General features: G+C 41.7%; 1 protein-coding gene across 1 annotated transcript; it reads left to right on the top strand.

The window, feature by feature from the left end:
* The first annotated feature begins 310 nt into the window (after positions 1 to 310).
* trak2 (trafficking protein, kinesin binding 2) lies at positions 311 to 21,763 on the top strand. Its single transcript, XM_085347407.1, has 17 exons — positions 311 to 389; positions 6,086 to 6,287; positions 7,405 to 7,593; positions 10,324 to 10,383; positions 12,517 to 12,593; positions 12,692 to 12,808; positions 13,658 to 13,873; positions 13,962 to 14,040; positions 14,148 to 14,278; positions 14,369 to 14,443; positions 14,868 to 15,005; positions 15,671 to 15,750; positions 15,904 to 16,044; positions 16,121 to 16,413; positions 16,651 to 17,142; positions 17,229 to 17,328; positions 17,408 to 21,763. Exons 2-17 carry the CDS (start codon positions 6,233 to 6,235, stop codon positions 18,186 to 18,188), a joined length of 3,024 nt encoding a protein of 1,007 aa, XP_085203533.1. The 5' UTR covers positions 311 to 389; positions 6,086 to 6,232; the 3' UTR covers positions 18,189 to 21,763.
* Positions 21,764 to 22,941: the final 1,178 nt, after the last annotated feature.

Genomic DNA, 22,941 nt, shown 5'->3' with positions numbered 1-22,941 from the left:
AGCTTACCTTCACCCCACAGCAGCTCCGCGCTTTCACATAAACAAAGCAAAAACACCAAGGACACCCCGCTATGCTGAAAGACTTAGCGTTTACAGCTCACACCGCTCCTTCATTTTGTATAACTTTATGGGAAAAGTAACGAGTTTTACTGTCAATGACAAACCGCAAAATAAGCCACAGCGAAAATGTTTTGAGAGGACTTTTAATTTGACACAGACTGCTGACGCTGAATAAAGACGTCATTAGGCTTTCTGTCGCCACTTGATGACCGCTTGTTGCCCTCCCTCCCCTCGCTTCCCCTCCATTGTTTGAGGCTTTGGTGAAGGGATTGACAGACACCGCATGTATTGCTGGAACTGCCCATGATTTGGAATAATACTGATATAGGGTAAGCCTCATTGTAACTAATAAAATGTGTTTTAAGCTGTATAATGTATAACGGTCAACGCGGAAGGGATGCTGATTGTTTAAGCTCGCGGTTGTTGGCTAACGCGATATGAGCAACAGTGAAGCTGTCAGCCAGCCACAGGATGGTTAAGCTAGCTAACGTATTTACAGTTTTTTTGGTTGTTAGTTTTCTTGTTAGCCGATATGCAAAACATTTTGTTAACTTTAGTTCGCATTTATTTATATAAATCTCTTATAACCTTCTTACTAGCCTTTATTACAAAAGTATAACTAAAGAACGGAGTGAGTAAATTTTAGCTAATGGTCAGCTCAACAAACAGACAGGTGTGCAATCCGATTGTTCAGTCTGACGTCACTAGCCGTGTCTGGGTCTAAACTCCGCTGCAGGTCCATATATCAAACGATCACTATGGCATTACTGAGAGTTGAAAAACTGTCTAAAGTCTTTCATCTTTAATAAAATGATCAGCGTTCTGCTCTACCAGGTGTAACAATTGAGTTTAACATCCAGGCATCCATGAAAACGGAATTTATGACATTTAACGGAGTTAGAAGTTAGCAGGGAGTTAGCTCGCTAGCTTCTATCTAAATACAATATAGCATGTCCTGACTGCGGGGTTTTGGAAACAAATTAAAACGTACAGCTCTGTTATCACTTCCAGCATAAATGAAGACAGAAAACTAAACAGCAGTGACGTTTGTAGGGTTACTGAAGTTGGGCTAGCTGGTATATAATGATGTGCTACGTGACCGCTAGCGACACAGCTATGTTAGCTTAATATAAACAAGCTAACTTTTTTTTCCACTCAATAAAAGTTAATGTGAGTGTTGTCGGTGGTCAGGAACAAATGTAATCGCATGGCAGGATGCTGTAAAAGGACCAAACTTCAGCCAGGAGAACAACTGAGATCCATCCACATATGAGGTTAGTCATTCATATACTGCTGCATGGGCTGGGCTGTAGTTTCATCCTAAGGTTTTAAAAACTGAGCTTAAATAAATGATTAGTGGTAATAAAAGCCGAGGGAGGTCAACAGTGATCACTGACTGTTTTAGGAGCTTTTTGAGATCAAATAGAAGAAAATACATAACATTAAACATGTTAACAACACAAAAGCCATATTAAACGCAGACTACTTTAGACCCGGAAGTAGGATTCGTCGCGTCATCACTGAACAATCTTACGGTTCATTCGCTAGCTTAACATTTTTTTTCATGTGTCTGGATCCTCTGGAGAGTTCAGCCGATAAAGGTTCCAAGAAAAAGTACTTGATATCAGGAAAGCTTGGGCTAGCAAGAGAGTTTCATGTCTGCAGTGGCTGAACTAACTATCCCAGCAACTCCCTGTTAAATGCTATCAGCTGAATGAATGATGCCAAATTGAAGAATACCGTAGCTTTTTCATATTTATTTATGTGGTTAAACATTTTAATACTACTAATATTGTTATTATTATTATTTTTATTAATAATAATAATTTGAATTTGAATTATTATTATTAATAATAATAATAATAATAATAATAATAATAATAATAATAATTCAAATTCATGTAGCACCTTGTGTAACACATAATCCGTGGGGTTGTAGGGGAGGCAGTCTGTGCTGTTACTAAACAGCAAAACATTTCAAATTAAAGGTTATTTTCAAACTAAGTTCTGCTTAGTTAACGTGTTCATGGTGAATCATTAGATACTGAGTTTGTTTGGGGTCATAGTGAACTGGATTTATATGAGTTTATCGATGTTTTATGGTATTAAAAGAATCTGAACCTGATATAAGCAAAAAAAAAGTTTACATATATATCCATAACCTTTGTTCGAGAATGCACTGACAAGGCTATTTGTGGGGTCGTTGTTAAAAATTTTCTGCATTATTTTACACTGCTTGACTGCTTGCTGTGATTGTGGTGAGGTTTTTATGATCTTGCTCTGCTCCGTGTGGTGCAGACAGTGCTGATAACATCGCATCGTAAACAACGGATGTGGAGCCACTCAGTGAGATTTTTTTTTATAATACTCTCTAGATAATCCCAAGCATCTTTTAATGCATGTTGTTGTGGTTAAGATAATATTATCTTTTAACTGCGTATTGGATGACATACGTTTTGCCAGTATCAGCCAATGAGTATATCTGTCCAGATCTAGATTATAGTTGACAGTCAGATCAGATCAGATTAGTATTTCATGATGCTGTATGTGACTTGGTTTAATTCCTTTTGGCCAGTCATGACAAGGAATGCTGATGTTCCTGTGAGGGATTTCTGGTTATGCATCTAAAGCCCCTGGTGCAGTCAATCAAATGCGCTGCCTCCCCTGTGCACATGCCCTCCCTAGTTTGTCCGCTCTATCACGGGCTCAGTGCAGATGCTGTGATTAAAAAGCAAGGCCAATAACCGGTAAGGGAAAATGTCAAAAGAGATATCATTCTAAGCTAACTTCAACAAAGTCAGGTTGAGCATTGAGCTGAAGGTGTAGATCAGACATGAAGGGAGGTGACGCCTGCGAAAGGCTGATGTAAGCAGACAGTCCCTGTGGAAGAGCTCGGACAGACTCGTGCTATGTGTAGTGATGCGGTGATGAGTCTGTTTAAGTGTTACTTTCAGGGCTGCTTCCTTACTGCTGTGGATTTTACATCTTTATACCGTCGCCTCTCTTAAGTAGCAGTGGTCACAGTGAAGCCAGAGAGTGTTGTGTTTGTGTGTATGAGCCTAGCCAATGAACCACACATTTCCATTTAATTTCTGAGTGCTTAGTCAGGAAGCTGTCTGCCTGTGACAGTCATGAAGTGACTCAGAGGCACTTGGACACCATCAGTCCTGGCATTTTAAATGGGAGAGAAAATAAGAAGCATTTGTTTGATAGAGATTCATATTAATGATTGACACATGCAATATTCTGTGCTTAAAATTGCTTCACGGCCTAATGTGATCATTTGAACCCTAGGATGAGTCAACTGGTCATTAATGGGTAGGTCCAGTATATCTACCAGGTGTTTAGTGGTAAGCAGCAAGTTTAGGCTTGCATGCATCTCATCTCCTTTAATCTCCTCTATTATGGAGATGATTGTTTAAGCGTCACTGTTATGTAAGGAGTGTATGAATGTTGCCCAAGGATTCTGTCCTTCCACAGGCATGCTCTCTGATAAACACCCACATAGAGTTTGTGTGCATCTGCATGCACAGGCTGCTGATGCAAAAGGTACTCAGCCTATTCCTAGCATGTCTCTTTCACAGACTGTATATGAAAGATAGAAGAAACCCCTGGATCTGAAAAGTTAGGCAATGTGCAATTTCTTTAAACCTAGATTCTTTCTAATTGCTTGTCATGTTGAAAACTACTAAGATGTACTAACACCGATGTACTTTTACACATGATGATCACTTGACTGGACAGAAGTACTGCTCAGTTCGTGGAAAGAGTTGTATAACATCTCCTTTGTCCACTGTAGAGGGCTAGAGTCCACAGAAATAACCCTGATGACGTCATAGTCATATTGTTAACAGAGATCCTGTGTTCACATTTTAGAGCTTGAATTTGTGTTCACCTTTTATATAACGTCTATATAAATCAAGCAAACTGGATCATGGGAAATGTAGTCTGGCAAACTGAAAAACTTTTGACTTTTTTATGTTTTTCATGACTCCAACAGCAGCCAGTTAATTGAGATTAAAGATGTGTGTAAGGAAATAAGAATATATCTAGAGGCACATGTCCCATCCCTTTAAGACATCACATCCTGTCTCATTCCTTCGGTTAGGGCTGTGCGATATGACCAAAATCTCATATCCCGATATAAGACATCTATCGTCCCAATTAGAGCTGGGCGATAGAACGATAATGATATGTATTGCGAAACAACTTTTTCTCGATAGAAAAATTAAACTATTGCGATAGGCCTCGCCGCTCTTGTCCTCTTAAAAAAAAACAGAACAGCCAATCCAAATTAAGTAGCGCAGAGCCAAACCAATCACAGCCGCAGCGTCACGTCACGTGACTTGTTACGTACAGCACAAGGAAATCCAATAAAGTGGTGCATGCTCAATCTCTGACTGGAAGCGCTAATTCGTCATTCGGCTTTTGTCAGACTAAAGTAACTGTTAAAACTGTTTGAAAAGCTAAGCTACACAACAAGGAGAGATTGAGAATTTCCTTTTAGTTCTCAGTTTATTTGATATTGACAAAAGTTAGTCAATTTTGTCTGTTCTTCTGTAAAACAAACTAAGATTTATTTTTAGAATTAAAATTTTGTTTCTAAGTGGAATTGACAATTTAGTAGCCTGTTTTGTTTGTTCTATTTTGAAACTTAAACGCTTTAGCGGCTGCCTTTTGTGTAGTTTGCAATATTTGCCTTTATTTATCTGAAAAAGTCTCATGTTCCTTAAGTACATCTACCCTGTTGAACTTATTATGGGAAATAAATATTTAAATCAAAACAAGCTGCTGATTATTTCACATTTTACTTGTGAGCAACGGCACATTTAAATCTTACAAATATATTTGGCTTATATCGTGATAGATATCGTTATTGCCTGAAATGAAAAAAACATATCGTGATATGAAAAAATCTCATATCGCCTGGCTCTAGTCCCGATAATGATATAAATCACAAAAATTTAACATTTTCTGTAAATTCTGTGAATCTCGGGCAGCTCGACTTGCGGGAAGTGTTTCCAGTTGCGCGTCATGTACCTGGAGTTGAGTGTTTTAACCGATACATGAAACGACACATTTTTAGACATAAGTTGTAACGGCTGCCGTTTTCTTTGTGGGTATTTATTACACGGCGTGCTGCGGGGAAAAGCCTGTTCTAACGTTTGAGTCTGAGGTTTATTTTTTAGCACCTGGCGGCTCTTTTTTAATTCTCATCCGTAAATACTCTGCATACTCTTTCACGTGATTCAGTTTATTTTGAAAGGTCTCAACAGGATCTTGAGCTTTATTGTGAAAGGTTTATGTAGAAAATAAACAAGCGGACACGCGATGGTTTTACCCTCGTTGTTGCTAACGACAACGCATAAAAACAGGCTCTTGTCGTCGGTAGTGTGGTTATATTAAATATAAGAGAAAGAGAGAACTTTAAGAAATTTATATAGCCACTACAGTGACCATCAAAACGGTGAAAAAATATTGCCGTAAACAGTTTATTTTGCGACATCACGAAAGCAACGATAGCGTAAAATGAAACGATAGACGTTTTTATATCGTCGTCCGATATATATCGTTATATGGAACAGCCCTACCTTCGGTCATCCCTTTAAGCATTGGAAGAGTTCATACAGAGACAGGCAACAGGATGTGGGCTGGCTCAATGTCACCCCTCCCTAAAAACTGTATGTGGAGTTATTGTCACAACATTTCTTCAATCAAAATCTCAGAGCCTCACCTTTAGTTTGTTTAGTAGAAGTAGAAGAAATCTTTTAGCGTTAGCATTTTAGCATTTATTTTAGATTTGTCCTTGCCTGAAAACGATATCTGTGGTTCAAAAATCAAACACTGTGGGTGGCTCTAAATGTTATAAAACAGGTGTGATGGAGAGCATAAGAAGGAAATGAGTCAGTCTGCTTTATTACCAGCTGCACACGTTACCTGGACATGAATATTGCCCCTCATTCAGCCTCTGTGGAGGTCACGTCTTTATCTGTGAGACCACTAACACTTCTCTCTTCTGTTTCAGGTAGCGGTGTGTATGGGCACACCGCCCTGTCAGCACAGGAACAGGATGTGATGTCATGCCAGTAGCAGCTCCTGTGTTCTGTCCAGCTTCTTCTTTTCACGAGTGGGAGAGCCTCCCCTCCTCACTCCCCCTTTCCAAAGACGGGATATGTTTGAAGTCAAACCCCGGGCGGTGGAGAAGAAAGAGTCGAGCACGGAGACAGGTGAGATGGTCTTCTGTATAAATATCATATATCAAAAGCTGCAGTACAGCCACCGATTTGCTTTGTGCACATTTTTAAATGCTGCTTTGTGAGTATCAGGTCTCCCTGAGGTACAGTATGTGGTGCCTTTAAGCCTGATGCTATAGTTAGCTCTGTTTGTCCTAGTAAACCACATATTTGTTCGAGTGGAAGGACATCGGCTTGTACAGTGCCTGAGCCAAGACAATATACACACACACACTGTTCATCAGCCCACACGCAAATCTCACTGGAGCTGCACAGCTTTGCCAAAATAAAAGCTTCCCTCTTCATTTATCAACTTAATGGAATGCCATTGTGCCATGATAATACCTCAGCCCACACACTTTTTGTCTGTTTTTGTGGCAAATAATTGATTTTTCAAGTGCTTTGTGGGGAATAAATAACTAAACAGCATAATCAGTATATCTGCACCATCTTAGAGAGCGGTTAGTGACATTGAACATCTCTCTAGTTCAAATCGGAGATCTATCTAGGGTTAAAGGGGAGCTGCAGTCCCAGTTGGTACAGTTGGAGTACATCCAACTCACTGGAAATCCACTGGAGAAGCAGTTAGTTGGTATCGAGAACTGCTACAAGGGCAGGCTGGCCAGTGAGCCAGGTGTTAGGGAAAACACAAGATGGGAAGGGCTGCTTGACTCCACACTGCCATCTGCTATTTGTTCTGCATGCACTGCCAGGAGTGCTGTGAACTTCTGCTGGCCCACCAATGGACTCATACTATTTCTAAATCAGCCTAAGCACCTTGTTGTGATAGAGCAGCTCTTTTGTTTGACTTTTTTATTGTTTAATTCTCAAAAAGTAAGGAATTCATCATATGCCTGCCATTATGGACAATTTTAGACTAGAAGATTTTCCATCCATCCACCTTCCATTTATCCAATTCAAGGGCCTGTGCTGCAGCCTGTCCCAGTTGTCATAGGAGACACAGAGACTTAGTCAACTATTATTGACTAGAAGATTAATAAAAAAACAAAAAACAAACAAACAACAACATTAAAAAACCCCCAACAATAATGACAGTAATGGTTGCTCCACCAGCTGTTGGTGATGAGTTTTTTTGTCTGTCTTCCTCCAGACGAGGGGCTGGGCAGCAGCGGGAGGAATTATGGCTCCGGCTCACTGGGCTCCGGTTCGGTCGGCTCTGGCTCCGTGTACCTGTCAGACAGTCAGGACTGGGTGGTTTCCCCGAGCTGCTCCCCAGACGAAGGTCCCCGGAACAGCGCCATCTCCCCCATGCTGGCTGAGGAGACTTTCCGCTACATGAGTAAGTGTGTACATTTTGGTATATTTTTGCAAAGCTGCTTCCTTTTGCAGACGTCCTTTTGATTGGTTAAGCCTTGTACAACAGAACCGAGCAGATGGTGTGTGTGTGTGTATGTGTGAGTGCATTAGGCATGTGAGGGATTCTTTTTATGTGGCGCCGTTCAATTAAAGTCGCAGGGATTTAGTGTGGACATTATTTCGCACAGCGTTCGTCATTGTGTCTGTTTGTCTTTGCTTGTGTGACTGTGGCACTGTGTGTGTGGGTGTGTGTGTGTGTGTGAGAGAGAGAGAGAGAGAGAAAGATCCAGCACAGTTAAGTGCAGCGGAGTTCAAAACCAAAGCCAGAGTGAGTCACGGGACAGTAACAAGAGAGGCGGTGTGGATAGATAGAGAATGAAGACAAGAGAGCACAGAGAGGAGACACAACATGCCAGTGTTAAACATCCACAATGAGGAGGCGTACGATAAGTTTCCTGTGGAAGGTGAGCATGGGCTCAGTCCTCAGTACATGTCTGAAAGACAGAAAGAGAGAGAGAGACAGGCATCCAGCTTCAGTAAGCATGTCAGCAAGGTCAGGCAAAACGTGACAGCGTAGAGGGCAAAGTGTCTGTGTGTGTTACTAGAAAGGAAGTGGGCAAATCTGATGGTGTGTTTACATTTAAACAGGTTGCAGTATGCTGGAACGAGACAGGATAAACTTCCTGTTTTTCTCATAATTGCCAACGCTTTGTTTCCTGCGTTTGAAGATTATTTGATTTAACGTGAGCAGATCTTGATTGTTTCAGTTCACTGAATGTTTCGTCATTTCCTTTTATTAATGTTTGATCAAACCAACAATTTGAGCATTTCTCAAATAAATAGTAACTTTAAAAAAAACAAGTAATGAATGAAGTGTTTTAGTTGCACATGTGAGGAAATTGGACATTGGAGGAGTCTCAGTTTCATGGTGCTGTTTGCTCCACTTCTGCAAAGTTAAACACAGCCTATTAATAACATGTGCTGGGGCATGGCATGTTAAGATGTGTGAAAACACTTAGAGAGGTCTGATTTTGACATTCATATTTAGACTTTGCAGTTGACGCTGAAATATTTCAGTACTCCACTATGGTTATACGAGTATCAAGTATCCTGGTTTTAGTGTCATGTTGTGAAATTTGAAGAGTTTATACTGTAATTTAATGGCTGTTGAGGATCTTGTCATTTGGCTCGACGAGATGATGTCCCATCTCTTTTTCAAAGCCTGACAACAAGAGCTGGGAGTGTTTTTACGCTCCAGGATTTGAGTCGTAAAACTTTCTTGTCTGGGAAAAGACAAAGTTGTGAATAAAGGGTACTTATGCTCAATTCCAGTAGCTTTGCATGAGTTATTAACTCGAGTTATTAACCTGTGCATTTCTGCTGGCTCATGACGGAGCAAACATAGAGCGACCTAGAGTTGATTTGAAAGAGATAAGCTTTTTGAGTTTGATCCAGGTGTCATATTGGTGCGTCCATATGATTCTACCATTTATTCCTCACACTGCATTTTGAAGTTGAGTTTGTTGTATAATCACATGTTGAGTTTATTGATGCCAAAGGTTCAAGCAGCCATGACTCTGGAGATTCATGTTACTTAACAAGTAACACATTGACCACCCATTGGCCTGTTGTGTGTCTGTAGTTCATGAATTTATGTCAAAATGAAACAGAGGTTGGACTTTGCTGTTATGAAATTTATTGCGGCCAGAGTTCAGTTACTGCCTTGTATAAGTCAATACAACCTGCACTGCTTTCCCACCCTGCGATCAGCATGTGGTGTAAACAGTTTCATTTATTTATGCAGCATCTGATCATGATCAAGCCAGACTATGGACATACATAACCCATACAATGATGGCATGCTTTCAGCAGCAGGTAAAGGTATTAGTGTATGTTTTTGTCTGTGATTTTGTGTGTGTGGAACAGTAACTTGAGACATTATATGCATTATGTATGCACTGTAACTGTAACAAGGATAGCCGTGCTGGGCAGAGGTTATTTTTACCCGCTGGTTGTTGGAGTGCAGTGTCCAGATTCAGAGGTCATTGTAGGCTTCAGATTACTGGATGAATGCTCTCATCCATTTGAGCAGCTGCCTAGCTCAGCTTGTTACTTTTAATCCCTGCTGAAACTGTTTTATTACACTACATTTATTCAGAAAAAAAGATAGTGAGTCCGATGTGAATCTGTGCAACGCTGTGTCATAGTAAGCGATCGCTCTTTAGGTTAGATTATCGTTAACAGTACTTGGATTACACTTTGTTATTGTAGTTGTAGGTGTTTGTACAGTAAGCAGTAAACTGGGATTGCACAAAGAAGTTGTAATAAGGTTGTAAGTTTTTGATCAAACCAAATATTCTAAATGAGTGTTGGGGACACGCATCACTCTGTTAAAGGGCTTCTAGCTGAAACCAGATGGCTCATTGATTAGGGTTGCCACTTTTCTTTGAACAGGTGGAACGCTGAACTGTGCAGCGCTGGTGACACCCACTCAGGTGCTAAAAGCAGACCAGACTAATCGATGTGTAGATTCTCTGACTCTCAACAAACTAATGTCTCTACATGATGTTGGTTTATTGAAACTTTCATTTTTCTGCCAGTGTTTGTCTCTTTCCTTTTCCTTTCTTTTTCCATCTGTCTTAAAACTGGCTGGTTTACTTCTACACCATCTGAACTTTCCCCTCTTTTTCTCTCTCTGCATCTCTCTCACTAGCATATCTTGCTTTGGAACCTCCTTCTTATTCCCACCCAGGCTCTCAGAGCCTCTCCAAAGGTATCCTACTTTTCCTACTTGCCTGTTCTTCTCTGGAACTTCATTTAACTCAAGTGTGAGAGAGGGGCTTCTGTCAAAAGTGTGGCCACACACTTCTAGGATGTGATCTAGGATCCGTTCCTAGGCCACTGATTGGGAGCCCCTCTCCACTTTTTGCATGTAAACAATAAGACAAGAGACTTGCATAGTAAAGGTCTTCTGCTTCCAACTGTAGTACTGTACTGTGTACTGTAGTCAGCTTGTAGTACAGTTATTAATTTGTAAAGCTAGTGTTCTTTTTAAATTCAGACCACTAGCACGTGTTGCATAATTATTGCTCCAGCAATAATCATTTAGCAATTTAGTGGACATAATTTGGACCACGCGTCCATAATCAGATGCTAAAAAGTGTAAAGAATGGTGATGTTATGTGGCTATAATAGCCAAGTAGCTCCTAACGTTGCTTGTGGTCAGAATTCTTTATTATGTAGTAGACCATGCATGTTAAAGACGTGTCCAGTAATTGATTTTATTTTCATGTTTGTGTGGAGTTGCTTGGATGCACAGTGTGCATGCCAGAGTGTGGATTCTAGATTTTTTTTAGATGTGTGTAGGGATGGGTATCGTTTAGGTTTTATCCGATACCGGTGCCAAATCGGTACTTTTGAAACGGTGCCGGTGCTTAAACGGTGCTCGAACCGGTGCTTAAAGAATGGAGAACACAAAATTGGTCCAAAAACCTCTCATGTTCAGCTGGTTCACCAGGCCATCAGACTGCTGAACACGTCATAGACACCTCAGCTTCACTACTGGAACTTTAACATTATGCACTCCATACTGTACAGTAATGCCACTGTTTTGCACATGTCTCAACTCTGTATATTTTATATATTTTATTTATTGTTTACTCTATTTAATTTGTAAAATATGTGTACACACACACACACACACACACACACACACACACACACACGTAGGAAAATATTTACTATACACATCCAGAAATGCATATACTATTATATATTGTACATATATTTATTAGTTTCAGATGTAGCCATTCTTGTATTTTGCTTGTTTACATTATTGTATTTTGCACAACTCTGTTGCTTGTGAAGCTCGCACACAAGAATTTCACTCACATGTGCTGTACCAATGTACCTGCACATGTGATGTGACAATAAAAGTGATTTGATTTGATTTGATTTGGTTTTTGTAAAAAGATAACAATGTTAGCCTTTTCTGCAGCTATGGGGCATATATGGTATCACTCTTGGCTGGAAGCAGTGCTTAATCAATGGAAAAAACACAAACTTTGTCCAAAAACCGCTCATGTTTAGCTGTTTCCCTCTTTTTCTTTGGTCATTTTAGCCTTTTTGGCCAGGGTGAAGGGAGTATCTGCCATCAAACAAGAAGACAGCCGCATGTAGATATGATGATGTTTGCTAGTTCACCTTACATGCATTAATTTAATAACGTGGTTAGCCTACTCAACGTAAATTACTCACGCAGAGAAGAACGGCTGCTGCTGCCATCATCATCCGTCATCATTTCTGCTACACTGGCAGGGCTAGGGGCCAGGACTCTCCTCTTCGTGTTTTTGGGTATGTTGCTAACTCTGGGTCCGATAACAGGCACCACACCCGCAGTAGATGCGCTCGGTGTGAGGTCTCGCAGCAAGCTATCAAATACAGCGCATTTCTTGGTTTTTGGAGAAAAAAAAAACGCTATGCGTCGCCAGGTGTTTCATCGGATTTGAGGAGTTACCTCCTTTGTCAGTATCACAGTATCAGCTTAAAGCACTTGTTGCAGGCTGCTGAGTTTGCATCTTTTGCTGTGAAGTACAGCCAGACTTTTGACCGCTTCGCCTTGGACATTTTTAATCTGTAGCTCTGCATAAAAGAACGTACGTACCTGGCCCCGCCTACTATCCTCGGAAACGTAAAATGATTGGCTAGAAGTGTATCACAGCTCAGGAAAAAAAAGCACCGAAATAAAGCACCGAAATGTGCACTGCTTTTTGGTCTGGTTACTACCGTTTATGTCAGAACCGGTGCCATCATGGCACCGGACACCGGTACCCATCCCTAGATGTGTGTGTGTGTGTGTGTTTTTGCTTGTTTGCTGCCTAAAAGTTAACGTTTTCCCTCTGGCCAGTCCTCAGTGCTGATCGAGTGGAACAGATGACCAAGACGTACAATGACATTGAAGTGGTCACACACCTTTTGGCTGAGGTAGGGCGTTGACCTCATTTGTGATAATTTTTTTCAGCTAAGAAAACAACAGCCAGTTAACTGATTAACCCTGGGTGCCTTGTGTTCTATTTGAACAGCGGGACAGAGATTTGGAGTTGGCAGCTCGGATTGGTCAGTCACTTCTACAGAGGAACCACCTGCTACAGGAGCGAAATGAGGCCTTAGAGGAGCAGATAGCACAGTCTGTAGATCAGGTAACTGTTTTTATTCACTTTAAAATGTGTAAATAATGTTTTGTGCTACATAAAGAGAGGGTGATAGTATGATCAATTTAAATTAGGGGTGAGGGAACTCCAGGCCTCAAGAGCATGGTGTCCTGCAGGTTTCAGATGTGTCCTTGATCCAGCACAGCTGATTTAAAGGCTAAATTACCTCCTCAACATGTCTGCATGATCTAGTGATATTGTTGTAATAGGTTTTTAAAAGAGAAATAGAATAAAGCATTTAGACATTTGAATAATAAAAAGGGGCTCTAAAATAGATCCCTGTGGTACACCTTTTCCTAATAGTTAGTTAGCTAGTTAATAGTTGCGGTAGATGCCTGCCCCTCCCTGAGCGTGGTTCTGACAGAGGTTTCTTCCTCTTAAAACGGAGTTTTTCCTTTCCACTTTTGCCAAGTGCTTTCTTATAGGGGTCTTCTGATTGTTGCGGTTTCTCTGTATTGCTGTAGGGTGTTTACCGAACTATATAAAGCGGCTCGAGGTGACTGTTGCTGTGATTTAGAACTATATAAATAAAATTGAATTGAATTGAATATCTCATGGACCAAACAATGCTTGATATACATTAATAATGTACTATTTTTTAAATGCATCTGCAGCCAAAATAACATACCATTTTATTTCAATAAAATGGTATTTCTGCCACAAGTCATGCATGTTTGCTGTATACATACAAATATTCCATTCACTTTCCAGCTTTAAACTAAACTTCAACCAAAAAAATTGAAAGTTAGATTTTTGTATCTCTAGAAAAAGAGAGCTTTAAAATGTTAAAATCCTGTAAACACCAATCACTTTTCCTAAACTGTCCACATTGGTCAGGTTCATCAGCTGCAACATGAGCTCAGTAAGAAGGATGAATTGCTGCGGATGGTGGCCAGCGCCTCTGAGGAGAGCGAGACCGATTCCAGCGTGTCGACCCCACTGCGGCAACCTCACCTGCCGGGGGGAACCGCCGCTGCTGCACTTAGTCAGCTGGAGTCCCTGCAGAGCAAGCTGCAGGACCTAGAGGAAGAAAATCTGGCACTGAGAACCGAGGTATGTCGTTCTTTGGGAAGCAAATTGATCAGAAGCAGATGTTGAAGTATAATCTCTGCTGCAAACTGAGCTTTTTTGACTTATCCAGGCTTGTCAACTCAAAAGAGACACCATCACCTATGAGGAGAAGGAGCAGCAGCTAGTGAGCGACTGTGTCAAAGAGCTCCGTGAGTTTTTCTTGAAGTTTGCAAACTTATGTTCAAAAGGAACTTTTACAGATCAGGCATCTGAATTTAATCTTTGGTGTGTTTGTGTATATCACACGTGGGGTCAGGCGAGTCCAACAGCCAGATGGTTTCGTTGACTGAAGATCTATCTCAGAAGAACGAGGAGCTGCTCAGACACCAGGAGGAAATCGCTCAGCTGCTTTCCCAAATAGTCGAGCTGCAACACAGAGTGAAGGAGGTGGGCAAGCTTAACTGCTAGCACTGATTACCTACTGTAGATGCTGGCACAGTGTGTGAACGCTCTTGGTGTGATGCTGTTTATCTCCAGCTGGCTCTGGAGAAAGAGGAGCTCAGGATCCACCTGCAGGCCTCCAAAGATGCTCAGAGACAGCTCACAGCAGAGGTACAGTCTCATACGAGTGTTCAAGTTCCTTTTTAGAGCAAGACCAGTTTAATTATTCTACAAAGATGCAAATGTGATCATATAATGTAGGTTTGTAGCTTTTATGTCAAGCCTTTGTAAGAAACCACACTTATGGTTTGTGTTGGAGCTGGTTTACAGCAATTTAGAGCTTTAACGTTGTCAAATCTGTCAGTCTGATCTGATTTTCATTCCTAACATCATTCCTAATACAAGGGAAAATGATGTGTTTCCCTAAAAACTGTGTCCTAAAAGCATAAACAGTAAATTTAGGTCAGAGTATTGAGAAATATCACAAACTAACCACCTCCTATTCCCAGTTTTATTTTACTTTTTAAAATAAATTCATATAAATATACAAACTTGTGAGTAATTTTGCCCGATTATTTGCACGTGTCTGCTGCAGCTCAACGAGCTGGCCGAGAGGAATGCTGAGTGTGTAGAGATGCTCCATGAGTCGCAGGAGGAGATCAAAGAGCTGCGCAGTAAAAACAGCCCCTCAGCTGGGATGCGCCGGCACCTTCCCTACGGCCTCTACCCCATGGTGAGAGAAACGCACCCTTGAACTTTTATTTGGAGCACACAGAGGAAGATACAGTCCCTGGCACATGTGTTCACAAGGAATCATACAGCTGCTATTAACCCTTTAACACCCAGTGTGTTGTATTTGCTAAATAAAGTTTTTTGTGACTTTTTGAGTTCTACAACATCGGTGAGATTTTTATTTTACCCTTGAAAAACCTAAATAAACTGCACAACACATTTCATATTTCAGGCTTTAAGGGTTTAAGGAGGTAACCGTATCTGGCTTTAGACATATTCTTTAAAGTTTTTGTTGAGTATAATGTGGGAGTCTGTAGGATATTGGTAAATGTAAATGGTAAATGGCCTGTGTTTGTAAAGCGCTTTACTTAGTCCCTATGGACCCCAAAGCGCTTTACACTACATTCAGTCATCCACACATTCACACACACATTCACACACTGGTGATGGCAAGCTACACTGTAGCCACAGCTGCCCTGGGGCGTGCTGATATTGGCTTGCTTTTGGGAGCCAGCCTGAAGTGGCCACTTGAGGAGCTGCAGTTTTTGGCCTGTGTGCATTTATTTTTTAGGCTTGGATGAATTAAACTGAACAGTGACTGTAAATATTACTTTTGTTGAATCCACAGCATACTTTTAATCCTCCGTATGTGTCCTGTTTTTACAGGAATCCTTGGCAGCAGAGATTGAGGGAACTATGAGGAAGGAGCTGAGTATAGAGGAGGAGACCGCCTTTCAGGACCAAAGGTTAAAAGCTGCAGAATGTGTTTGCTGCTGAGGATGACAGTTGGTGTTGGAGAACTCGTACTTTTTTCCAGACTTTTCATGGGTTTGAAAAGTTTAAGTGTCTGCATTATATTTTAGGTCTAGTCTCTGACCTTTCACCTCATTTTCCTATAGAATTTCCCAGAAGCGAGTCTTCCAAACAGTCCGCTCCGTTAATGCCTCAGTACTACGATCAGCTTCAGCAAACCCACCAATCCCTGGCTCCGGACAGAGCTCTCTGGTGATGACAGCGCAGCCGTTTCAGTCCACACAGGGGTAAGTTTCAAAGAGCATTTTCTGTTTTGGAAGAGATTTATGCTCGATTTCAGGTCATAACATGCATGTTTTGCAGGGAGGAGGGCCGAGTGGGCCAGCCTGGTTGTCCGGGAGGAAACGACCTCACTAGAGCACTCCACCGCCTGTCATTGCGCCGTCAGAACTTCCTGTCCGAGCGACAGTTCTTCCAGGCGGAGCGGGATAAGAAGGTGCAGGCCCTGGCGGAGGTGGAAGGAGAAGGCAGTTGCTGCAGCTCACCAATGGGCAGTGCAGTCTCGTCTTTCTCCAACCTGTCGGATCTCTCCATCGCCTCCATTGTTTTTAAGACTTTCCTGCCTGAGAAGCTCCAGATTGTCAAACCCATGGAAGGTAATGTTTGCTTTGTTGACACCTCGAAGGTTATCGTTTACTACAAGGTGATGTAATCCAATTAAAGAAACCTCCAGCAGAACCAGGCTCAGGGAGAGGTGGCCATCTGCTGGGGTTGGTTGGGGTGAGGGGAGGAAGACAGGACAAGGACATGCAGTGGAAGAGAGCCAGAGATTATTAATAACTAATAATTAAATGCAGAGTATGCAGTAACACATGCTGACATTTCTTTCTCAGGCTCGCTGACACTGCACCACTGGCAGCAGCTGGCCAAACCTCACCTGGGAACCATCCTGGACCCACACCCTGGAGTAGTGACTAAAGGTTTTCGTCCATTGGCTCAGGACGCTGTGTACCACCTGTCTGACATGGAGGAGGATGAAGAAGATGAAGAAAACAGAAGGAATGGTATCCTGGAGAAAGGAGCAGCAGAGCGGAGTAAGGAGGAGGAAGATGAGGAGGAGGAAGGCGGAATCACCTTTAACGTGCGCTGCTCATCTACACCCGAGGAGAAAAAGGACAGAAAGCATGCGGTATCATCTGTCCCAGTGCCACCTCTCTCCACTGGGAGTCCAGCTGCTTCCTCCTCCATCAGGTTAGACATCTGCCCTACACCCCTTCATGCCACAGAGAAACCCGGCCAATCGCCTCAGCCCATTCCAGGAGCCTCTGGAGCAGGACTCCAATCACAAAGCCAAACCTTGACATCGACAGCAGTATCTTCCTCTGGTAAAAATCACTTTTTGTAGCTTGTTATTGCTCATCATTTCCAAGGTGCGCGTGTTTGGTTTTCTGAAGTTTTCTTGTTTGTTCAGTCCAAAACCCAGGGAAGTGTCAGAGCTCCACCTTTTCCACCTACACCTTCACTACCTGCCGCATTCTGCACCCGTGTGACATCACACAGGTCACCCCAAGGTGAGTCCTCTTCAAGAAAATAAGCATCCCATAAACACTGTTATTGTTCTAACACAGACTCTCCTTTTCTTGCTTTCAGTTCTCAGTCATCCCACATGGCGAACACGCCTAGCTCCATGAGGACGGGTCCCAGCACCCCTGTGACTCCCTGCAGACTCAGTCTGGGTGACTCTTTCCCCCCTCGACGTCTGCCTGCACCCCCCAGTGGCCTGACCAAGCTGGTCCTAGAGAGGGGTATTTCTGCACAAGTCTCCAACCCTCCTCCAACCCCGAGACCCGCCCCCTGGCAGCCCCTTTTCCAGCTTCTGCCAAGCACGCCCCCCAACTCCCCCTCCCACTCTCCTGCCCCTTCCCCAGTGCCTACAGAGCCCCGCCAACACCCAGCTGACAATTTCCTGGCCTCGCGGCCCGCAGAGCTTTTTCTCCAAGACGTTTATGGGTTAAACCTGGGCCGCGCTCCGCATCCTGACCTACCAAGCCCATCCCAAGAAACCCCAGCCCTCATCTCATCCGCCAAATCAGGCAGATCCAGGCCCGACCCGGCCAGTGTTGGTTTGGTGGAGAAGCTCCGGCAGCTGGGATTCACTAAGGTGTTGCATGGTTCTGAGTCTGATGCTTCAATGCCACGCCAGGATTCTGCCACATTTGTGTCAGCAGGTGGAGGGAGCCTTTTAGATGGCCTGAGGCGCAACCAGAGCCTCCCGGCTATGATTGGTGCCCGAGCTGGAAAGTCAGCCGGTCACTCAGCTCCTCCTCCTCACCCCAGGACCCTGGCTATCCCCCCACCTCCATGGGGGAACCTAAAAGAAAGACGGCGGCATCTTGCCTCTATCTCCTACCCAAGTTCGGCCAACCGTTGAACTTAACAGAACATCAGTCCCCTCCTTTATTCCTCCACCACATCTCTCCTCCTTTCTGCCTTTGGAGAGAGAAGTCAGGGCAGCGGTGGGCAGAACAATCCGTCCTTTTTTGGAACTTAATTTTAAAGCACAATTTAATGATACTGACTGTTTTAGCCACCCTGCATTTTCTGTGTATGTGGATGTCTGCCATGCTGATAGTTAAAAAGGCCTTAGATTGCCTCTGAGTGGGTCATCCTCTTCTCAGTCTTATATTAAATAGACTCAGTAGTTCTCCAGTGAGGCTCTAGATGTTAGGCATGGGTAGAGGAGGGCAAGAAAGGAAAATGTAAGTGTACGAAGGTTTGTGGAAGTTGATTAGAGAAAAGTAAAGGAAGAAGTGAAAGAAGGGCGAAAAGGGTGTCAGTATGTTTATGTCAGAAGACGGGGTTTCCGCCATATCAGTTAACATAGGGGGTTCAAGTAGCCCAGGCTGGAAAGCAGGCATTTTTCTCTCACAATTGTCATTAAAAAAATGTTCAGAAAATCTATATTGTTGTAATAAATGTATAACTGTACAAACTTGGTAATTGATAAGTTTTGGTTAACGACCCATTAGCATACACTAGAAGAATGCTATGGGCAAAATTAGCTTTACTGTAAAAAAACAAAACAAAAAGTCATAAATTTGTTCAGTTCGATTCAGTTTGTACATATTAACAATATTGTGTGCAAAAGTTTAAACATACATGTGTAGGGCTGCCACGATTAGTCGACTAGTCACGATTACGTCGACTATTAAAATCGTCGACTACTAATTTATTAGTCGACGCATCGTTTGAAGCTTTGTAAGATCACAAAAGACGCAGGAATGAGTAGTAGGATTTAAGAGTGTAATAACGGACTGAAACAGAAGATGGCAGCACTGCATGTACAAGGATGCCAGCTGCCGTTAAACCCCGAAGAAGAAACTGTGTCCCATAATTCATAGTGCGGCCCAGCGCACTTGTCAACAATGGCGACAGCTAGTTAGTTTTAATATTACTCTTATTATTTCTGGGTCACAAAATAAAGTTTAACATATTTTGAGGCGAGAATGTAGCTGTGTAAACCTCAAATATCTGCTCAGTTTATTAAGACACCACATACTTTCAAAAGTGCTCCGACGTTTTTGGAGACGTCTGTTACCCACCAGCTCGATAGCTAGCCGGGGGCAAGGCTAACTAGAGCCCGTGAGAACACCGGACTCCCGGCAAATCGTTTTCAAACCCACCGCTGTCTTTCACTACTCAGGTTAAACATATACAAGTCACTTAGATAACTTAAAAATGTTATTGTTTGGCTTTTTTTAGTATTTTATTTGTTCCTGAGTAAATCGGTTTGGCTGAGATTAAAGTTTTTACACAGCTGAATAAACATCAGGCAGACAGCTGATTATCAGAAGTGTGAGATGCTCGAGAATATTCTCCGGTGTCCTGTTATATTTTAGATAGCAAGGAGTTTATTAAACTCCACCGAAACAATCTGCAAATTTCATTAAAATTTAATAAACTATCATCTTGTCTTTATTTTTAGTTAGCACGTACTTTAAACACTCCAAGCTATAAGCTAATGATAGTTATATAAGAGCAGATGCATGCTGGTGCAATAAGCTGTACGTTTTACGTCCAATGGATGACGATCTGATTAGTCGACTAATCGCAAAAATAATCGGTGACTAGTCGACTATCAAAATAATCGTTTGTGGCAGCCCTATACATGTGCATAATTTTGACTACAAACAATTATTTTGGCATTACCTGCATTCATTCCTATTCATTAAGGACTGTGCCATGAGCGCCCCCTGCTGCAGCCGTAGTTGAATTGCAAGCACTTTGTGTACAGTAGGATTAAAAGGAAACACACCGTTTCCCATTGACCAGCTGTGACACACCTGTGCACACAACAGGTAACGAGAGACTGTAGAGTTTATTTTTGGCTTTCCAGCTTTTAAAAGCGAGAGCACCAATCATGCTAAACATCATTTGCATACAGTAAAAAAGCCTAGCAGTTCTGTTATTAGTGGACATAAGTGGATGGATACCAACTAGAAAGCAAAACTATTCAATTTGAACAACTTTTTTCGGGCTGGTCTTATGTGTGTAAAGTGGTTAACAGTAACAGTAGGCTAATGACGTATTAGCTAAATTAATATATGGAGCTGTTGTGTAAAAACAAAAATATCTGGTGTTTAAGGAGCTTGTAATACACTGGCAGAAACCCTAAAACATGAAAGAAGAAGAAAATAAGGGAGAGGGGGTAGGGGGGCTTCTGGGGTCTTGCTGTTTTAAGGGCTTCTCAGTTATAGAACAACATCCTGCTAGCTCATAGCGTAGCAGTTGCTTTCTTCATACATACAGGTAGGAGGACAAGCTTGGAGACTTCAACCACTCGCTGGTTTAGCAGCTGAACATGCCAGTATTATTGTAACAGTTTTACAGTGTTGCACGGATGTCCAGTGACCGTCCATGCACCATGCCCAACGCCTGCATGAACACCACCTTGTCTGCTGGTCCCAGCATGCACCTGTTGGCAGACAGTTAGGATGAAGGCAAAGACAAAACCAAATGGGACATCAGGCAAAAAAACAAATAGGGTGAAAGTTTTCCTTCAGGTCTTTGTGTTTTGCGTGTGCGTGCGTGTTTATGTTTGTGTGTTTTTAATGGTATGAGGCCGTATGTGGAAACTAGCACTGCTCTAGTTTGAGTTCCTTTTTTAAGCTGTATTTGGACATGAGTTGCACTTAGTGGGATTAAGAGGTTTAAGGGTCACTGCTTGCTTTGACAATAGATGTTCAGGTTTGGGCTGTAAAGAGGGAATAAAAACACTCACTTATTATTTTAGCTGTTAACCTAATTCAGATTTGATCAAGATTTGATCAAAATATGTTTCTCCTTTATCTCATGGATGTATACAGTTTGTGTATCGGCCAGCAGGTGGTAGTGTTCTGTAGGAAAACATCTGACATCATTCTGTACATGTGACAGGCTATAGCATTAAAAATAAGGAAACTTAGAGCTTTGTGCTTTATCCCTGTGACCCTTCAGTGCTATTGTTCCCAACCAGACCTTGCCCCGCCCCCCCATCTCCAGTAACTGCACTTTTAGTTTTTTGTGTTTAACCTTTATTTTATTGATGAAAGAGTTTGATCTACATAAATAAGAGACATTTAGCATAATTGTGAATGTTGTAACAATATCAGCTAACATCTTTCCATAAAAATTTGGATAAGTAGCATTTTGTTGTGCTTTTCACATGAAGGGAATCCAAACTCAGTATTATTTTTAATTTTGAATATTCTGGCTTATACATGTGTTTGTGATGCATTTAGCAGCTAATTAACAATAATGCTTTAAAGGGCAACAAGAGCTTCAGCTGAATGTTTAATAGGAGAGCAGGACTGCAGAGGGGAAGGAAGGTACATTCATAAAGTTGGATAACTTCCATCCCCTTGAAGCAGGAGGTTCTCTGGCTATAAGAGAAAATGTCCTGCGATTCCTTCATGTCTCATGCCTATTATTCATGTCTATCTTTTTAAATAAATAAAAAAATATATATATTGCCCGTCTCACTGTTTTGTTATGATTTGATGGAAGTTGACTTAAATTCCAGACAAATGGTTTGCAGTTGGGTGTAAATTCAGTCCACTGTATGCAATACACTAATTCTATTGCAAATTTCGTGACAATCTCTCTGTTAGTTATGGGATATTAAAAGTTTGGGACTAAAATGTTTGATTTTTTTTTTTTTAAGACTGCCATCTAACTTCAGTGGATTCCATAGACTGTACATAAAAGATAGTTGGGTTAATGACCGTATTTGGAAGAGAGACTAAAGTGCTAAGCTAATGCTAACTTGCTTAGTTAACACCTCACCATCTGACACAACTGGCAGATGGTGAGGTGAGGGAGACGGGCTGTGGAAGGGAGCCAGAGTAATAATACATATTGAGTAAATGCAGAGCTAAATGAGGATTCATGGTGACCTTATCCAGTGCCAACTTTATGCTTTATTAAAACAAAGTTTTTAAAAAGTCTTATAAGTAAAGAAAGCATCTGTCTCCCAAATCCAAACTGGGAGCTGGCTACACAGAAGAAAGGCCTGAAAGCTGAAGGCTCTGCCGCTCATCCTAGTTTTAAATACTCTGCAAAGTTAGCTAGCTGTCTGAGAACAAAGTGCTGATATGGTAGAACAAGGTTTTTAATATAAGATGGGACCTGATTATACAAGACAAGACTATGTGAGGAGAAGGATTTAAAATTTGATTGTGGATAAACAGGAAGCCAATGAAGAAAAGCCAATATGGGATAAATATGGCACCTGATTCTCTTTCACCTGTAATTCAAAGCAACCACGTCCCTAACTCCAAGCCTTAGTAGTTCCCAAATGGAAGAGTTATATTTAAAAAACAAACAAACAATCAAATTGGGACATTTTAACATGAATGTACATGTGGACTGACTTACTTTTGAAACCAGTCTTAAGTGGCCATTAGAAGAACTGCAATAGTAGTAACCAACATGCCTTATAAAACAAACAAACAAACAAACAACCCAAAACACAAAAGGTCATACACCAGGAGGAGATGGCTGACTACATTAGATAAACGACTTTTTGCATGCTTGAAGTGCAGTTGGTACTTTGTTAACAGGCAGCACCGTGTCCTGTGCCAGATATCCACATATGCACATATCAGTGGCATTCGTTCATCACACTTCAGTCAAGCATTATTATT

The sequence above is a fragment of the Diplotaxodon limnothrissa genome, linkage group LG23 (assembly GCF_057381915.1).
Source record: "Diplotaxodon limnothrissa isolate DT_005_m linkage group LG23, D_limnothrissa_male_GT1.1, whole genome shotgun sequence".
Taxonomy (NCBI): domain Eukaryota; kingdom Metazoa; phylum Chordata; class Actinopteri; order Cichliformes; family Cichlidae; genus Diplotaxodon; species Diplotaxodon limnothrissa.
Note: the sequence above shows the minus strand (reverse complement) of the source record. Positions and strands in the feature narration are given on the sequence as shown.

Bases quoted from the DNA above. Each gene is read 5' to 3' on its own strand.
- trak2 (XM_085347407.1), top strand. From the start codon at position 6,233: ATGTTTGAAGTCAAACCCCGGGCGGTGGAGAAGAAAGAGTCGAGCACG. The intron at 12,809-13,657 runs GTAACTGTTTTT...CACATTGGTCAG, and splicing joins TAGCACAGTCTGTAGATCAG to GTTCATCAGCTGCAACATGA. The intron at 14,279-14,368 runs GTGGGCAAGCTT...GTTTATCTCCAG, and splicing joins TGCAACACAGAGTGAAGGAG to CTGGCTCTGGAGAAAGAGGA.